Genomic DNA, 18,351 nt, shown 5'->3' with positions numbered 1-18,351 from the left:
AGAGGCGGCGGCGGCGGCGGGGGATGGACCTGTTCGGGGACCTGCCCGAGCCCGGCGGGGCCGCGGGGGGTGAGGGGCGGGGGGGACACCGGGAGGGGGCTGGGGGGTGAGGGGGGGACCGGGGGGGCACCGGGGGGGCACCGGGGGGGGCGCCGGGGCCCGGCTGAGGCCGCCCCGTGAGGCGGTGCCGAGCCCCGGCGGTGCCTTGCAGGGAAGGAGGCCCCGGGCGGGCCGCGGCTCTTCGACGACCTCCCGCCGGCCGGCAGCGCGGGGGCAGGTAGGGCCCTGCCGGGAGCACCCCCACCCCAAAATAGGCCCCGTGCCCCCCCCTCCCCGTGGGCTGAGCCCCGTCCCGTGTCGCCCCGCAGGCACCGGGGGCTCGCTGCTCTTCGATGACCTCCCGCCGGCCGGCAGCGGTGACCCAGGTAAGCGGCAGCGGCCCCGGCCTGCAGCTGGGCTGCTCGGGGCCCGCGGTGTGACTGTTGGCAGCGCTGGCTGCAGGCCCCTTTGTTGCTTTTCCTCCCCGAGCACAAAGTGCCGCCGCCTTCCTCCATGAGCTCCTGCAGAGCCGGGCCTCGGGCGGGGGAGGCGTGCTGCTGGCACCGGGGAGGAGAGCAGATAAAGCAAGAGCCGTACGGGAACGGGTCCCCAGAGGGAAAAGGGTTCTGGTGCCCTGGGAACCCTCTGACAGGTGGTAGCTTTGATTTGTAACCTGTCTCCTGAAAGCCCTAACAAGTACATCGCGCACCTTCAGAGTAACAAAACGTGTTCCCTTGCGTTGCTGTGGCTACGATTCATAGAAACAAACAGTAATAATTAAAAGCAAGCAACGCTCTGAGCTGGAACGCCGACTTCCTGAGCAATTAACTGCAGTAAAAGCTCGGTGGGGAGAACCAACAGCCTGCCAGCCAGACGGGGCTGTACCGTACCTGGGGGAGGGCGGCACGATGAGGAGAGCCCAGCTCAGTGTGTGCCAGGTTAGGTGCAGCCATGCAGCGCCTGGCATGTGCTCACCTCTATGGTCAGTTGGTCAAAACGGGTGTAACTGCAGACATCTAATGCTGTGTGAGAAGCGAGTCCGTGCTCCTGAGGGGAGTGCTGCAGTGCAGAAGGATGTGCTGAATCCGGGAGGTCTTCAGCTCCCTGTGCTTTTCTTCTCTTTCAGCCTCCAGCGCTGCCGAGCAGGTCTCAGCAGGGAGCCAGCTGAAAGGGGAGAAGAGGAAGGCCTCGGAGGAGGAAGAGAAGAATGGCAGGGAAGAACTTGTGGAAAAGAAAGTTTGTAAAGGTTTTCAGACAGTTTGAAAACAAATGTACTCGATTTGTACTTGTGTCGTTGGGCTGAGTAAGTCCAGACCGAAGTTGAGCTTTGGCTCTTCAGTCTGCTTGCGCTTGCAGCCTCTCGTGGCGGGGAGCAGGCTGCTGCCAGGGGAGCCCCTCAAGCTCCCTGGCACGCTGCCTCCCTCGCCTGGGCCTCCCCGACGGGGTGGCAGAAGATGGGCAGCCAGCGTGCCTCGGCATCCCCAGGAGAATGGCCTGTGCGGCCAGCAGGGGGACTGGGTACGAAGCCTCTGGAAGGCTGGAGCCACAGCAGCTGCTTTTCCCTGATCTCTCCCCTGAGTGGCTGCTAAGAGAGCCAGAGAGAGAGACTTGCCTTGGCATCTAATGCATTTGACCTCAGTGCAGGTGCCCACGTGTTCCGTTCAGCTTTGGGGAAAAAGGTGCGCTCAGTGAAAGGGAAATGACACATTTTGGAAACAGCAGACTTTGCATTCCTTCCCTACCCCCCCTCTTTAAAGCTGTGCTTTGTTTCACCTGCGGTTTCAGTGCTGCCGCGTGCTCCCCTCTGCTGTGAGCACCCTCTGATGCCCAGCAGTGCTTGGTACAGCTGCCCCCTAAAACAGGGGCAAGCTGCTCAGCTTGGGAGCACTTAAACTCCTGTTACAAAACCCACCCTGTTCAGCAGGAGGTGCCGGCTGTACTGCTGCAGGGTCAACAGCTTTGGGGATGTTTCTGAGAGCTGAAAAGCGATCGCTGGGCTGTTGGTTTGAGCCGAGGCGCTGAGGGAGTTTGATCAGTCTGTGTCTGCTTCGTCCCTCTGCAGGCTCAGTGGGCATCCTCGGGCTGAAGGGTTACGTGGCGGAGAGGAAAGGTGAAAGGGAAGACATGCAGGACGCCCACGTCATCCTGAACGATATCACGGAGGAGTGTCAGCCGCTGCCCTCCCAGATGTAAGTGAGCCCTGCCTGCCAAGGCCAGGGGACGGAGCTGCAGGGGGTGAAGGAGCTGCAGCTCGCCTCTTTTGTGTGGAGCAGCTGGTGCTCTGGAGTGCAGCCTGCTCTGTGTGGTACCTCTTGGTTCTGTTACTGGGAGAGTGGGGTCAGATCGTTAGCTGTGTTCCTGGGGGAGTCGGGACTAGATGGTGTATAAATACCTCTGAGGGATGCTCAGGGAACGGTCACTGACTTTATAGGACCTCTGGATACCGAGCTTCTGTTACCCAAATGAGGTGTGGATGTTTCAGGGCCCTCAGTTTAATTGTAGGCACAGCAGTTGCTGCCTTGGGGGGTTTTACAGCGTGTAAAAACCCCAACTGTGGCAATGGAGAACGCTTGAAGAGGACGAAACAGATGTTCTCTCATCTGAGAAGTTAAAATCTCTTAGTGAATTAAATATCAGCATCAGTTCAGTCCCACCTTCTGGCTGAGAGCCCTTCTCAGCCCGTTTCTGCTGCCTCTTGCTCCCTCACAGCACGCGCGTCTCATACTTTGCTGTCTTTGATGGCCACGGGGGAGTCCGAGCCTCCAAATTCGCGGCACAGAACCTGCACCTCAACCTCATCAAGAAGTTCCCGAAAGGTGAGAGGGCTGGGACACGGGCTGGGGGACAACAGGCACCTTCTGTGCTGTGAAACCGTGGCTGCTGCTTAAGCTAATGGGTTCGTTGGGGTATAGCTCTGCAGTTTCCATTCCTCATTCCAAGCTGACTTGCGTGCACAGAGACCGGGCTGTCTCCTGGGGAGGAGGGCTGGAAGCCTTTTTGGCATGAGGGTGCGAGCAGCCGAAGTGAACCACTAAGCAAGCACAAGATGTGCAGTTGCCAGGCTTGGCAGCGCTGCTTTGTGAGAAAAGGAAGAGTAAAAATACCCGCCCGGGGGAGAGGGGCGCGCCATAAATTCTCCATACGTGTTCCCAGTCAGACTTCTTGTAGCGTGCCGTGTGCTCCAGCTGCTCTGCGCTCATCTGTGCGCTGCGTTGCCAAATTGCCTGCTGGGTGAGGGGAGAGGTGGGTCGGCTGTGTGTTAGCAGGGCTTCAGTTGCTGTTTTCCCTCTCTGGCAGGTGAGGTGGTCAGCGTGGAGAAGACGGTGAAGAGATGCCTTCTGGACACCTTCAAACATACAGACGAAGAGTTTCTCAAGCAGGCATCCAGCCAGTAAGTGCGAATGCTTCCCGTGCGTTTCTGTTCCTTAGCTTGTGGCTCGCAGGCCGCAGCTCTGAGCGGGTCAGAGGGAGCCTCGAGTCGTGGCAGTGCTTTGGGGAAGCGCCGTGAAGCTCTGAGCGCCTGCTTGAGCTACATCGTGGCACACGCTGGGCTTCCCCTGCAGCAAGAGGTCCGTGGGACCCCTTAGGCTAAAATACACCTTAATGGCAAATGAACCAAACCGTGACCCAAGAGCCCACCTCTGTCCATACCAGAGCATCCTGTTTGCTTTCTTTTTAAAGACAGCGTGTTGCTGAAGTGACGCGTCCTGTCCTGCATCAGCTGGGCTCTGTGTTGACAGCATGAAAGGGGATTTGTAGAGCAGAACATTAAAGGAAGGCGCACACAGCAGCTTGCAGAGGCACTTTTCCTGTTAGTGTGTGCTCACCAGGCTGGAATCTGCTTGTTTTTAATGCCCTGTGTTGAAAGATTTATTTCTCTCAACTCAAGATTTTTTTTTTTTTCCCCACCTCTTTTTGAGAACAGATGATGTGATAAGGAAACGTCCCTCACCTTAAACTTGTTTCTAACTATTTCTGAAACAAAGCTGAAAAGTGCAGGCTGGCATTTATCCCATAAAAAGTGTTTGCTATCTCCCAGCTGGGTTTTGAGTGTAACCCCCCTTTCCTTCTCTGTCTCTGCTGGACTGACACGTTAACCGTGGTTTATGACTAAGGAAGACACAGATTGTGCTTGAAATAAAATCACTTTGTCACCAGTCCTTTAAACTTTTCATTTGTTTCATACTGGCACCTCTAACGCATCTGGAAAGATTGTTGGTGCATCTCATTCTGATTCAATTTTCAATAAATTAGAAACGGGCTCTGTTTCTTAAGCCTAATTGGATTTTTTAAAAAGAAGTTTGGCCAGGCAGAAGGAAAAAGCTTCTTTGAGTCTGTTACAACGGGGTCAATTCCCAAAGCAGCCTGTTTGGTCAGGCACAGGACAAAGCTGCTGCAAAGGATTTCTGCGTGGCACCAGCTGTATTGCTGAATTCATACAACTCCTGTCAACTGCACCTTCCACATTAGGAGAAACTGGACAAAATATATCTAGGAATCTCATTCTCAGATTCTCAGAGCTAGTCGCAATACAGAACGGTGCCTTAGCTGGGTGTCATTACGGGAAGGACAGGTGTGGCAGCTGTAATCTAAGAAACACTTCTCAGCTTACCTGCAGCTCTAGAGACGTGAGCTTAACTACAGCAAACAGAATGTGGGGAGGGCAACAGTGACCGATGGCACCTCTGGGGAGAGGGATGGATTGAGCAGGGAGGGTGCTGTGAGAAAAGGGAGGGGAACGAAGGCAGAAAGGAAGGCAACTTGGCTTTTTGCGAAGAAGAAGGAGCTTTCTCAGGAGGCGATGGGGATTCTCACCTGCTCACAGTGCTGCAGCTTCTGGGCTCGTGTCGGTGCTGAGCCTGCTGCAGCCAAAGATGAGCTTTGCTGGCAGCTGAGCACGAGGAAGGTGTGGGGATGTGTTCAGAAGGTGGTGGTCTGCGTAGCTCCTCTGTCCCTAGCCAGCCTGCCCTTCACCACCCGTGGCTTCCCGAGCTGCTGCCTGCTGAGTATCCCTGCACAGCACTTCTTCCTTCGGTCCCCAGGAGTATTTTGTCACCAAATTCTCAAAAGCTGTTTTCCCCCCTTAGTAATCTTGTTGCTCCCTTCAGGAAGCCGGCGTGGAAAGATGGCTCCACAGCGACCTGCGTCCTAGCTGTCGACAACATCCTCTACATCGCCAACCTGGGGGACAGCCGGGTAAGCGGAACGGAGAAGCCCACTGCTGGCATCTCAGGTCCTCTGCAAGCCTCGCTAGCTCTGCAGGGCGATGTCTGTTACCTTCCCTATTGTTGGCGGGCAGGTGATACAGGGGAAACGCTGCAATCCTTACACACTCCGTGCAGGAGAGATGACAGCTGCCTTTCAGTGTTAAAGCTGTCTTTCATTTTGGATGCACAGAGAGCCTGACCGTACAGCTCTCTGCCCAGAAGCTCTTCCTGCGGTTCTGTTGTTGTTTACTCACGCGGGTCTTCTGTCAGCACAGGCGATCCTGTGTCGGTACAATGAAGAGAGTCAGAAGCACACAGCCTTGAGCCTCAGCAAGGAGCACAACCCCACCCAGTACGAGGAGCGCATGCGGATACAGAAAGCTGGGGGAAACGTCAGGTGAGCGCCCAAAGTTGATGAGCGAGCAAATCCAAACCCTGGTCCGACTCCAGGCCTGAGAGCAGAGCTGCTGGGTCTCCGCAGGGCTGCCTGCTAGTGACAGCCCGGAGGGGTTAGCGGCCACACTGAGGCTGTGCGGAGCAGAAGGGAAATCTTGGAGCTGTGATGGGATTGTCATAACGCAGCTGTGCACACAGGGGTGTGTGGCTGGTGCTAAGCACAGCAGTGGTGTTTGGCGTGCTGATGATGTTCTCTCCTTTTGGAGGCTGCGTCTTGATCTAATGACACCTGTGCCAGACTGGGTGCAGGTGAGGTGTCTCGGGGCCTGTTCAGCACCCGCAGAGGCAGGTGAGCTCCGTCCTGTCTCACTGCAGCATCTGGAGGGCCTTGTTCATGTTGTCTCTGGAGAGCGTGTGCTGCTGCTCCTGCTTAGCACTGATCCCTCTCTGCAGGCAGGCAGGAGCTGGGCCAGCCTGTTAGCTCTCCTCAGAATGAGAGGAACAGCTCCCCGGCTGCCTGGGAGTCTCTCCACTGGTAGATTTAAAATCTTTATAAAATCATTGTGGTGCAGTATTTTGGATGTAAGAGATCAGTAGCAAAGCGCGTGAGCATCGGATCTCTTCTGTGACTCTGGCTTTTATGCGGGGCAGGGCTGGCTGGACTACAGCCACGTCTTTTTAGAGTGCACAGAAATAATCTTCCTGGGGGAGAAGGTGTTCAATCATCGGAAGGTGGAGTGTGGGAAGCTGCTTCTGTGGGGGCAGCACTCTGTTAACTGGAGAGGTTTAACACTCAAAGCTGCTTCCTGAGCTTTGTAATCTGAATTTCACAGGACTGGCTGCTGTGATGAGTTTTTTTTAATGAAGACCAAGGAGCAGCTGCTGTAGTTCTTGCTCCTTTGAAGTGCCAGCAGCTGAACCAGCCTACAGGGGCTGGGGTCCTGACAGGCAGAACACAGGGGCCCTGTCAGGCAGATGCCTGTATTTGGGGGGGGAACTGATGTTCTCTTTCCTTGTGCAGGGATGGCAGAGTCCTGGGAGTGCTGGAGGTTTCCCGCTCCATCGGGGATGGCCAGTACAAGCGCTGTGGTGTTATCTCCGTGCCAGACATCAAACGCTGCCAGCTCATGCACAATGACAGGTAGGCCGTGCCCGCACGGGGGGGTTGCTGTGCCCTGGCTCTGCTCAGCAGAGACCCGAGCTGCATGCCCTGCGCTTGGCTGCCGGGGCTGAGGCACTCCAGGCTCAGAACCGGGGCTCACAGCGGTGCTAACACGCACAAGCCTCAGCCTGCCTCTGTGCCCTGAATAACCTCACACACCAGTGTCCAGGCAGCTGCTTGAAGCTGGAATCCTCGGATCTCCGTGCTTGGATCCTGGATCCAACCCTTGGATCTCGGATGTGTTTCTAGCAGCTGTGGTGCCCACACAAACCGTTATATTTAGCTTTGAGATGCTTTTTCCAACAAACGGTTGGTGGTGATAAATCACATTTGGGTCTGTACAACCCTGAATGCTCTCAGGTGACCAGGTAACCCTGTGGGATCAGAGGTCTGTAGCGAGAGATCCACTGAAACATTTCTAAGGATATTTTGAACATCAGGCTCTGAAAATGCCTTCAGAGGCTCATGCTGTTCTTGGGGGCTGGCTGTAGGTTTCCTCATCTGGTGGCTCCAGCTGGAGCTGCTGGTGAATGCAGATCCCTGTGCAGGCAGGGAGCACACAGCGAGATGTTTCCCTCACCCTGCATGGGGGGCTCGGAGGCAGCTCTCCACCTCTGGGGCTTTGGCTGGACTTTGCTGTCACAGTTACACCTCTTGCCTGAACTAAGCTGCTCCCTTTTTTTTTTATTTTTTTTTTTTTATTTTTTGTAGCCTTTCTAATTAAATTGTTGCTTGCCGCAGAAGCACATTTTTTTTTAAAGGGCCACACTTAGAGGAACGCAGCCAGTTGAATATTTTATTTCCACGCACTAGCTGCCTAGCAGGGAAAATCTGTGAATGAAAGGGACTCAGAGCTGTACCTAGAAAAGTGGTGGAGCTTTCCAGCAGGTCGCAGAGACACAGTACGTGGCCTTGCTGAACTGCGTGGTGTCCGTATGTCCTGCAGGGTGTGCTGATCTAGGTCTGACATGGCTTTTCTAACTCTTAGCATGTACTTTGAACTGCCTCAGCTCCGTGAATGGTAAGTGCCAGACCACCAGGGGACGCGTGGTGCCTCTGATGAGCTTTACGGCGTTGTCCCTTTGGACTGAAGCATGGCTGCTCATGAAATTGCATGGAGGGAGTTGGCTTTAGCTGGGGAGTCGAAGCGTCAGCCTCTAACCCGACTTTATTTGAAACCTGTCTTTATTTGATTTCCAGGTTCATCCTGATAGCATGTGATGGCCTCTTTAAAGTCTTTACGCCAGAAGAAGCTGTGAACTTCATCGTATCCTGCCTGGAGGTGAGGGGAAGGCAGCTGGGGGGCTGGGTTACTCACGCAATCGTTTGTCAGCGCAGGAGGCATGAAATAGTATGTGACTCGCTCCCTCCAGGCTAATGAGCTGAACAAAGAGCGAGCGGTGCAGAAATACACTTCTGCCAGGGGCTGCTCCCTGTACCAGGGGTTGTCCTCCTTTGTTTTGCCTTTCTGTGCTCAGAAATAACCACGTGCTGGGGCGAGGCACTCGCAGGGAGCAGGCGGCATTGTCTCTTCTTTGTCCCGACAGGATAAGAACATCCAGGCGAGAGAAGGGAAGCTGGAAGCAGACGCCAGATACGAGGCTGCCTGTAACAGACTGGCCAACAAGGCGGTGCAGCGGGGGTCGGCAGACAATGTTACGGTCATGGTGGTCCGGATAGAGCACTGAACGAGGAGGGGCAGCAGCAGGGCCCCAGCTTGTGGCAGATGTCAAGATGGGAGAAGCTGGCGCGGGTGCGTGCGTGGCTGGGGGAGGGAGGCTCCTGCTGGGTGCTCCTCGGTGTAAATAAAGTGTTTTGTTTTGTTTTTTTTTTCTATTAGTTTTAGTTCACTTGGCTAGCAGTGTTTTCTGAGTGGCTGCTGTAGTGGATCGAGCTGTGGGGGAATCTTGTGTCCTGTCACCCCTCTTCCCCCAGCTGTCCTGACAAACCAAATAAATCTGAGTGGCAGAGGTGCTGGCGGGAGGAGGCATCTTTGTGCACGGTCAGCCCCCTGTTCAAATGGAGCAGGTTTGTTGTTTCCTTGAGCTTCGTGTGAGGCCCAGGGAGAGTTCTGAGTGTTCAGGGCCTGGGGGGGGATCTGGTCAGATTTCCCAGCTGCCTGTTGGTGACCAGGTGGTGGCTGTGTTCCCTCACTGGCCTTGAGCACCTCTAGGGATGGGGCATCCGCATCTTTGCTGGGCAGCCTGTGCCAGGACCTCACCACCCTTTGAGTGAAGGCTTTCCTCATAATACCTAAGCGAAATCTACCTATTAGCTTAAACACTCCCCTCCCTGACACTGTTCCTCCCCAGTTTTCCTGCAGCCTCCTTTAGGCACAGGAAGGCCGCTATAAGGTCTCCCCGGGGCCTTCTCTGAGCAGAACAACCCCCCTTCCCTCAGCCTGTCCTCATGGCAGAGGTGCTCGAGCCCCTTGCTCACCCTCATGGCCCTGTTGTGGGCTCAGCAATGCTTCCACATCTTGTGCTGGAGCCCCAGCTCGCCTCTCCCAGCTTGTTCTGCTCCCAGCCCTGTTTGCCTGCTCCCACACGAGGCTGCACTGCTGTGAACGCAGTGGGAATTGTCCAGCTTAGCAGTATGCTGACGCTCCTGCAAGCTGAATTTGGAGAGAACGTGGTTTTATTCAGCCCATGGCCAAAGAAAACCTGATAACAGGTCTTGGGAGGAGAACTTGCCCTCCTCTCCTGCCTTTTAGAGTGAGTGCCGACAGCACGCCTGCAGGGAGGCATGCAGCACTTGGCGACTTGACGTCGTGGTACTGCCAGTAACTATTTCTGTGGAATGGATTGTAGCAGCTTCAGCGTGGCAGGGCTTGGGAGGACGCACTGGGGGGCAGGCAGCAGTTTGCCTGCAGTTCTCGGCAGGGTGGGGTCCGCAGGGGGCTTCCTGCAAATAACTCATCCCTGCCACGGGGCTGGGCACCATCAAGGGATTGGGATGAGGGCTGGGACCACCCCGCTTTGTGGGCAGGGGGCCTGTGCAGAAGCCTTCTATGCCCCCCTTGGTGCTGAGCAAGCTCCCAGCCCTGCACTTAGCCCCCCCCACAACAGCTCTGGCTTCAGCAGCAGTTTTGTGCCACTGGGGAGGATGCTTGGGATGCCCCGAGCGAAGCAGGGGTCCCCAACCCCGACACGCAGAGCTCCTTGTACACGTTTAATGGGTCACAAAGCAACAACCACAACACGGAACGGCTTCATGGGCAAACAACCCTGGCAGCCCGGGAGCGTGCTGCTGGCCTCCAGGGAGGTGCTGCTTCATGCTGGGAACAGGGCAACAAGCGCTGGAGCTGGGAAGGAGCTGCCAAAGTGCAGCTTCCACGGGTAGGCATTGGGACGGAAAGATGCGCCCCAATCTCCCCATTGTATTCTGGAAATCAAAGCCATGGGGAAAGGGGGAGCACTGGGAAGCAGCGGTGTGCTGGGAGAGCACATCTCCCTCCAAAGACCGCAAAAAGCGTGAGAGGCAGTCCTTAAAAAACAAACTAAAAAAAAAATCACCGGCTGAAGTGTGGTGGGAAGGAGAAGCCTTTTACCCTGTGGTGGCTGCGTGTTCCCACCTCCCCTCCCCAAGGAGGGCCAGGTCAGGAGCTGGAGCTGTCAGCTCTCGGGGTGACCGTGCTGCCGGGGCCACGAGCCTGAGTGGCTCCCTCTAGGCTGTGGCCGAGCCCGCAGGCACTGCTGCGGGTGCTCCTACCACCCATGGTCACCCTGGAAAGCCTCAGTCCACTTGGAGGTGTCCATGAAGATGGAGGAGGAGCTGTGGAAGAGCCAGAGGCAGGGCAGCGAGCCTTCCCGCGTCCAGCGGTCCTTGGCGCAGTCGTACACCTCCATCTCCACCCGGTAGTCCCCGTCCATGCCCTTCCAGTGGCCACCAGTGACGAAGAGCCGGTCGCCCAGCGGCACCATCCCGCCGTTCTCATGCAGCGTGTGCAGGAGCTGCACCTGCAACAGGAGCATGGGCAGGTTTGGGGTCGGTGAGCTTTGGGGTCCTGCCAGGCCCACAGCTCACTCGTGGCCCTGCCTAATTTTTGGCAGTGTCCCCACATTGCGCTCATGCAGAAGCAAGGGTTGGGATCCTGTGGGATGGGAGGCTTGGGGGTAGAGGCAGGACGGTGCTGGGCTGTGCATGCAGCAGCCCCACACACCCCATGGGAGGGTGGCGCTGGAAAAATAAGCACGAACTGCCTAAAATCAGAACGCGGTGTGAAGGCTGTGCCCCTGGAGCACCCGGTCAGTACCTTCTGCCAGATGTTTGCCTCCGGGTCATAGACGTGGACCTTCTTGGTGTTGTCCCCGATGAGGTAGATGAGCCCATGCAGGGTGGCACAGCGCGGGGCCGAGAGGTACTTGGGGATGAAGGGGGACGTGATCACGCTCCACAGATCTGCAAGGAGCAGCCGGCAGCGTGCTGGGCGAGCGCACCGCAGGCTGGGCTGCTGCTGTACCTCCACCCCCCCCAAAAAAAACACCCCCAGCCCCACGGCTCTTTACAGGGGAGTTGGAAAGGGCACGGAGCAGCCAGGCAGGCTGGCACCACATGCTCCCCATCTGATCTGAGGCTCCCGTGCCTTTGGGGCAGGCGCTCACCTCGCACGGGGTTGTAGCACTGCAGGGTGAGCGCGTTGTACTTGACGGCGCAGGAGCCCACGAGGTAGAGCTTGCCCAGGCAGCCGGTGGCGGCGAAGTTGCTGACGTACTTGAGGGCCGGGCTGATGGCACACCAGCTCTGGTTGTAGGGGTCATAGCGCTCCACCTCCACCACCTCCACCGTGGTCCCTGCGGGGCGGTGGGACACTGCAGCCCCCCAGGGCCACGCCGTGCCACCTGCCCACCCCCCGGCAGCACCTTACCCCCAATGACATAGATCTCGCCATTGAGGACAGCGCTGGTGTGGTTCGTCCGGGCTCGCAGCATGGAGGCGATGGGTGTCCAGGCTCCGTCCTTGGGGCAGAAGCGCCAGGCCTGGGTTGTCGACCACGTGTCATTCTGGGACCCCCGGGAGCCACCTGGAGCAGGGCAGGGACGTGGTTCAGGCTGGGCACCAACCAAAAGCAGCCACCCCAGCACGTCCCTCGCCCAAAAGAGCGAGGAGAAGGCTTTGCTTGGTAGAAGGGGGTGGCCCAAGGCCCGTGCCTGCATCACAGCCCCATGGCTGGTCCCTGCGGAGATGCTGGACCCCCCCCACCTCACCTACCTGTGACATAGACGTCGTTGTTCAGCGCCACCATGGAGAAACCCCACTTGTTGTAGTCAGGGAAATCGGGCAGAGCGATCCATTGCCCTGAAACCCAGCAGAGCCCCGCTGTGAGCCCCGCTCGCAGGCTGGGGACATCCCCCCCGGTCCCTCAGGGATGGGGGCAGCATCTCAGGGGTCACACCTTTCAACTCGCTCTATTTCATGCTTTCTCCCCAAAACATCCCCGTGTTGATGGATGGTTTGGGAGTGGGAATTTCCCCCCCTGCTGCTTCTCTCCATCTCAGCCCAGTAGGAAGGAGCCAAACCCTCCACCCCAGTCTGTCCCACAACAGGGCCGGGGGGCAGCTTTGGGACACAATGGGGGCAACGAACATGCCAAGGATGTGCATTCACCCCGCGCATTCCTGCCACAGGCACTTACGGCTTTTAGGGTTGTAGAAGGCAAAGTTCCTGGGGGCAGCCGGCATTTCCAGCCCCCCTTCCTCATCCTCGCTCTCCTCCAGCACCCGGCCGCCCACCACCACCAGCACCTCCTCCAGCTTCTGTGGTGGGCTCAGCTTCTGCGGGGCGGTGGAGACCTCGCCACTGCTGACCATGGCACGGGACCGGGCCACGAGGGCCTTGCTGGCGGCTGAATCACGGACGAGGGGCTCAGCGGCGAGCAGGTTCTGGAGGTACTGGTCCGGCAGCGAGACCAGGTGGGCCAGCTCCAGCAGCTCGGGCAGGAACTGGGCTCGGGGCCCCGGGTCATGGCGCACCCAGCGCAGCACGGCCTCGGCCACGCTCTGCTCCTCCTGCACCTGCAGCTGCTCGTTGGAGAGGTAGACGGCCAGCCTCTCCTTGGAGAGCTGGAGGAACTCCTCCTGCTGAGACACGGCCTCAAAGTTCTCCTGCAAGAAAGACCAGGCCTTGGAGGACACCTCGGGGCAGCCGTGGCTCTCTCCGAACTCGCAGATACCTAGGCAGTTCGTGGCGTCCATCTGCTGCCGCAGGTAGCGGCTGCAGGCCTTCTGGATGGCGGGGAAGTGCAGCTGGCTGGACGTCCTCATCAGCCCCTCCACGTTGCCCTGGTTGATGGTGACCTTCCCCGTGTAGGCGAAGTCCAGCAGCGTCTCCAGGGCAGCCGGGTCCACCTCCTTCAGCTCCACGCGGGCCGCGATGCTCTCGGCGAAGTCCCCGGAGAACATGGCATGGAAGTAGTGGCTGCAGAGGGCCAGGACGCCGCGGTGGCAGGGGAACTCCCTCCCCCCGGCCAGCAGCAGCACATCCGACAGCTTGGGGTGGGTGCGCAGCCGCTGCAGCCCCTCCAGCACGCCCTGGGCATGTGATGGCAGGCAGAAGTCGAAGTCATCCACGTTCCTCACCATGGTGCTGGGCTCGGCCGCCGGGGCAGCCGCGGGTCCCAGCTGGAGGAAGGAGCCCGGGCTGAGCGTGGCGAGGGCGTTCCTGCCAGGAGAAGGCGATGACTGGTGCCTCCTTCCTGGCACAACCGCGCCTTCTTCGCGGCGCCCGTGTGATTTACAGGCGTCAGCTGGGGCAGGAGAAGGGATTTCAGGAGCCCTGTGCTCCCCCCTCCGCTCGCAGCTCCCCGGCGGCTGCGTTCTCCCCACCCCGTGTCAGTGTCATGGGGCTGAGCTGCCCGGCTGGGGCTGCCACTATTTTTCAGGGAGGGTAGGGAGAGCTGGGGGGGGTGGTTTGGGGGCTGGGGTCACCTTGCTTCAGCTCAGAGTGTGGGGCATTCCCCTCAGGACCCTCTGCGATGCACTACAGTGCCTGGGGGGCACATGGAGACAAAACCCCCTTCCCAGTGTGGCTCAGCCCAAGCATCCAGCCCAGCCAGCAAGGCTTTGGTGCCCCTGGGTTTGGCCCCCTCCCCACCCACAGCCCCTCACACCCCCCCGGGTGGCGTTCAGCCTCCATCGGAGCTCAGCCCCGCAGCTGCCCTGCTCCTACCTGGGTTTGCCCCGCTGGGAGTGCGCGGTGTCCCATCCAGCTGCCCTCGCGGGGAGGGAAGTGGCCGGGTTTTGGGAGGGACACCCGGGGTGGTGGCGGGGGCTGAGCTGGGGGGGGTATTTTTAGCTGGCGTGGGGACATTGCTCTTCCCCAGCCAGCTGCTCTTAAAGGCACCGTCAGGGCAGAGCCGCCCAGCCTGCACTCCCCACAGCCTTGCGGCAGCACCCGGGGGTACGTGCGGGGAACACGTCCCTCCCCGGGTGAGCAGGACCACTGTGTGTGCGTAACGAGGGACAGGACACCCCCCGAACCCATTAGTCATCCCAACCCGCTGCCTTTCTCCCTCCCGGCTGGGGCTGGCTGTTAAATATAGGCTGTTATCTCACCCCGGAGGGCTGCACGCGCCCTGTCGTCCCCCCCCGCGGGCGGCAGCTGATAAATCCCAGTGGCCGCCTGCCTGGCACCGAGGCCGCGGGGTGCCCCACGGGGTCTTGCCAGCACTGGAGCACTCAGGCTGGGGACAAAGGGGACTTCATCACCCCAAAACTTCTCGAGCTCCTTGGGAAAGCCCTCACGTCCACAGCACTTGTCTCAAGACAAAACTGAACCGCTTTTATTTAAGCCCCAACGGGACAAAAGCCCTTCACAAAGCGGGGAGGGCAGACGGGCATTGCTGGGGGGCACAGGGAGGTGGGAGGTGTCACTCCTCAAAGCTGAAGATCTCGGCCTCCTTCTCCTTCCAGAAGGCGAAGCTGCGGTCGATGCACCTGCAGATCTCCTCGCTGGTGTGGCCCATGGCTGGCCTGCGGGCGCCGGGCTGCGGGGGGCTCCCCCTGGCCATCCCCGGCAGCCAGGCTGAGCCCTTGGTGGTGCCGAAAAACCTCGCCTTGATGTCCTCGAAGCTGTCCTTCCAGCTGCGCCGGCCAGCAGCGATTTCATCGGTGACGGCGCGGTGGAAGGCGCGCGCGGCCTCCCAGCCGTGCCGGCCCAGGTGGTCGAACACCTCGAAGCAGAGCAGGTGCCGGCCCCGGCGCTCCTCGGGGGCCAGGTCCTGCTCCAAGATGCGGAAGTAGCCCAGCATGAAGAGCTCGAGGGTGAGGCTGTCGTAGTCGGCCGGTGTCCCGTCAGCCCGCCGCACGAACTGCTCGGGGGACAGGGGGGCGTGGGGGCCGCCGGCGGGAGGCGGCGGTGGCGGCGGGTGGGCGGCCGCGTCCCTCCAGCTGCCCAGGAGCTGCTGGATGGCGCTCCTCTGCCGCGACAGGCGGCCCACCCTGCTCAGCCCCTCCTCGGCCCCGGGAGCACCCGCCGCGTCCCGCTGGGCCTGCAGCGCCCGGCAGGCTGTGGCCCAGGGGTTGGGGCCGCCGGCCGAGCGCTTCCAGTGGCTCAGGAAGAGCAGCACGATGCGCTCCTTGCGCAGGCCGGATGACTCTGGCACCGGCGACCCGCTGCCATCTGACAGCGCTTCCTCGCAGCTGATCCCCGAGTCGCTGGTGGCCTCCACCGCCCCGGGCTCGCTCTCCCCACCGCTGCCACCACCGGGGCGCTCGAAGGCGCCGCGCAGGCTGCGGACGCTCACCCCGCACTGCCGGATCTCCCGCTGCGCCAGGCTGCCTGCCGGTGTCCGGGAGGCTGCGGGCAGCGGGGCGGGCAGCGGGGTGGGCACTGGGGTGCTGCGGGCCCCCTCGGCGTTGGCCAGCAGCGTAGCCAGGCTGCCCACCACGCCAGCCAGGCGGCCGCACCAGAGGGGCAGGGGCTGCCCCGGGGCAGGCGGGGGGCTGTGGACGGTGATGCTGAGTAGCGGGGAGGGCAGGAGGGCGCGCAGCTCCTGTGCCAGGCGCTGCAGCTCGCCTTGGTAGGCCTCGCCGCGCCACCGCAGCCGCAGGCTCTCCACCGCCCACTCCAGCTGCTGCAGGTCCCCCTCCGTCAGCAGCTCCCCGAAGGGGCCCAGCACCGCCTCGTGGGATGGCGAGAAGTGCCAGGCACCCGGTTCCTGTGGCAGGAGGCCCGTCAGATGGTGGTGTTGGCAGGGCCCCGCCGCGTCCCACCCCCAGCCCGGCGGTACCTGCTCACACACCTCCACCTCGTCGGCCAGCCGGGCGCGCAGCCGGCGCACCATCACCTGCCGCTTCCACTCAGGGATGGGGCGACCCCGCTCGTCGTGCGTGGGCACCAGGGTGTCCACATCCACGGAGTCTGGCACGGCAGCGCTGGGGGGATCCTGCCAGGGCACAGAGTGGTCCCTGCAGGCTCTGAGCCGAGGGAAAGGGCAGAAATGCCAGCAGCGGGCGGTGGATGGAGCTGGCGACGTACCGGATTGATGAAGGGCGCCGGGATCCTGGCCCGCTGCATGGGTTTGCGGAGCTTCAGCTCCGGCAGCGGTGACCTGCTGGGCTGCATCCCCCTCGGGGCCGGGTCACTGCTGGGAAGGGAGGCACGGGGCCGCGCTGGGGGAGCGGGAGCAGGGCAGGGTGGGCTTCACATCCCTGCTCTGCTGGGGAGGCACGGGGAGGGGCAGAAGAAGCCATCCCCTGCCTGGCAGGGTGCGGGTAGGGAAGCATTTACAGACATTTCTTCTTTCTAGGGAAAAATGCTGGCGGGTAGATGAGGAGAACTGGGAAAAGCCGTGAAAACATCTGGCGGCGCAGCTCCTGGCAGCGTGGGGGACCAGCAGCTCCCTCAGCTGCTGCTGCGGCACTGCCCCAGCCTGGGGACCCTGGCTCTGACCCCAGGCCACAGGGCAAAGCCAGGATGTGCTGGTGCAGGGTGGTGCTGTGGGGAAAGCCCCTTGTCCTGGAGAGGGCAACCAGCAGGAGGATTCATTCGCTGGTGAACCTGGAGGGGTGCAGAGAAGGGGAGATTTTCCCGGGGGAGTCGCAGTGCCTCTATGTGTCCCTCACCACCACCGGGTGATCGCTGGATAGCGGTCCCAGCAGTGATGCCCTGCACATCACCCCTGGCAGGGCAGGCTCGCGAGGGCTCTTCCTAGACAAACACAGCTTTTCCCCACGGGCAGACCTGCATTTTCGCACGTCCAGGGCACGGTTTGCAACCCAGCCTGACCCCTGGGCACAGCCAAGGCATGTGGGGGGTGAGGCCAACCCACCACACTCGGCAGGCACCCTGCCTCCAGTCGGGGCAGGGGAGGCTTCTCCTGGCTGCGTTCCCACCCCGCCGAGCCAGCACGGCCCCAGCCACTGCAGACACTTTCCTGACCTGCTTGGGTGGGTGCCAGCGGGCGGCATGGCTCTGCTTGCCAAGCTGAGTCGAAACGCAGGGGAAGCAGCTGCCCCGGGGTGTGAAGGCTCTGGGTGGGGTGGAAATGAAGCATTATGTGTGAATTTGGAGGGGCTTAAACCACTCACTCAACATAAGGACCAAAGCAAACTATTCTGACTTTTTCATGTTCCCCTTTTACTCTTTTTTTTTTTTTTTTTTTTCCCCACAGATAAAATGCTACCTGTAGCTCCAGCTGCAAAACCAGGTCATTCCAAATCAAAGTCATGCACCAAAGTCATGTCATCCAAAACCATGACAAACCTGACATTTTTTTTCCTTTTAATGAAGAGTAAGGAGCTGCAGAGACTCAGGTCCCCCCCTTTTTCCTGGGGGACATAGGCATTTCCCATGTCGCAGGGGACCCCTGCGTCTACAGCCCCTTGGGGCCACCTCTGCCACTGCTGGCCCTTCCCCTGGCCCCCCTGCCTGTCTGTCCCTTCTCCCAGGGGAGGAACGCTCTGCTGGACCGATCCAGCACCTCCAAAAGGGACCGGAGAGCCCACCGCACGTGGACTCACGCAGCTCGCCGGCTGCCCGCTTACCTTGGGGCTCGCTGCTGCAGGTGCCCGCCGTGGGTGCTGCTCACAGGGCTGTACACAGGAGATGGGGCTCAGCCGGGGGGGTTTGTCCCGGGGTGAAGGGGGCACCCCCAGGCAGAGCGGGGTGTTCCTCACCTTCTGCTGGCCGTTGCGGGGTGGCAGTGGGGAGCTGGCAGCGGTGGGCCCCAGCAGGCATGGAGCTGGGCACTCGGTGCTGCCCGCACCTTGCGCCAGGCAAAAACCGAGCAACCGGATCCCGCTGCTGCCTGCTCGCAGCCCCCCGGTGTTATCTAAAAGCCCTTGAAAGGAAGGAGCCTCATTAGTGAAGCAAATGTGTTGGCCGGCATCAGCTGCCGACCCGCCTCCCCCGCTGCGGCTGCAAGAGCCAAAGATGCGGCTGATACGGCGGCCTCGCGCGCTTCAGTAACGGGCTTCGGAGGGAATGGGACGCCGTGGAGAAGGAAGAAATACAGAACCTGGTGGTTACCGTCCTGCTGTAAGCCGCCGCACTGCTTGGTGGCAGCTCAGGGTCAAGCAGGGATGATCCAGCCCCGGATAACGCCCA

General features: G+C 60.1%; 2 protein-coding genes across 4 annotated transcripts; one reads left to right on the top strand and one right to left on the bottom strand.

Moving 5' to 3' along the window:
• On the top strand, window positions 1-9,113 carry ILKAP (ILK associated serine/threonine phosphatase). Of its 2 annotated transcripts, XR_014318151.1 has the most exons (13): window positions 1-69; window positions 212-277; window positions 369-425; window positions 1,166-1,285; window positions 2,102-2,228; window positions 2,749-2,855; window positions 3,337-3,430; window positions 5,148-5,235; window positions 5,522-5,643; window positions 6,664-6,783; window positions 8,005-8,086; window positions 8,352-8,557; window positions 8,645-9,113. XR_014318151.1 is itself a non-coding variant. In XM_082767665.1 (12 exons), exons 1-12 carry the CDS (start codon window positions 24-26, stop codon window positions 8,490-8,492), a joined length of 1,170 nt encoding a protein of 389 aa, XP_082623791.1. In that variant the 5' UTR covers window positions 1-23; the 3' UTR covers window positions 8,493-8,630. The 2 variants fall into 2 exon arrangements, 1 of the variants encoding a protein (XP_082623791.1); XM_082767665.1 differs by lacking the exon at window positions 8,645-9,113 and having other exon boundaries at window positions 8,352-8,630.
• An 806-nt stretch (window positions 9,114-9,919) lies between these two features.
• Window positions 9,920-14,069, bottom strand: KLHL30 (kelch like family member 30). Of its 2 annotated transcripts, none has more exons than XM_082766912.1 (7): window positions 13,972-14,069; window positions 12,440-13,464; window positions 12,016-12,102; window positions 11,672-11,827; window positions 11,409-11,597; window positions 11,060-11,205; window positions 9,920-10,763 (listed from the first exon to the last, which is right to left on the bottom strand). In XM_082766912.1, the coding sequence occupies exons 2-7, from the start codon at window positions 13,383-13,385 to the stop codon at window positions 10,512-10,514; spliced, it is 1,776 nt and encodes a 591-aa protein (XP_082623038.1). In that variant the 5' UTR covers window positions 13,386-13,464; window positions 13,972-14,069; the 3' UTR covers window positions 9,920-10,511. The 2 variants fall into 2 exon arrangements, with proteins under 2 accessions (XP_082623038.1, XP_082623039.1); XM_082766913.1 differs by having other exon boundaries at window positions 12,440-13,549; window positions 13,972-14,026.
• Window positions 14,070-18,351: the final 4,282 nt, after the last annotated feature.

This window comes from Aythya marila (genome assembly GCF_965140915.1).
Source record: "Aythya marila genome assembly, chromosome: 9".
In the NCBI taxonomy this organism is placed as follows: domain Eukaryota; kingdom Metazoa; phylum Chordata; class Aves; order Anseriformes; family Anatidae; genus Aythya; species Aythya marila.
This window is presented reverse-complemented; position numbering and strand designations above follow the sequence as displayed.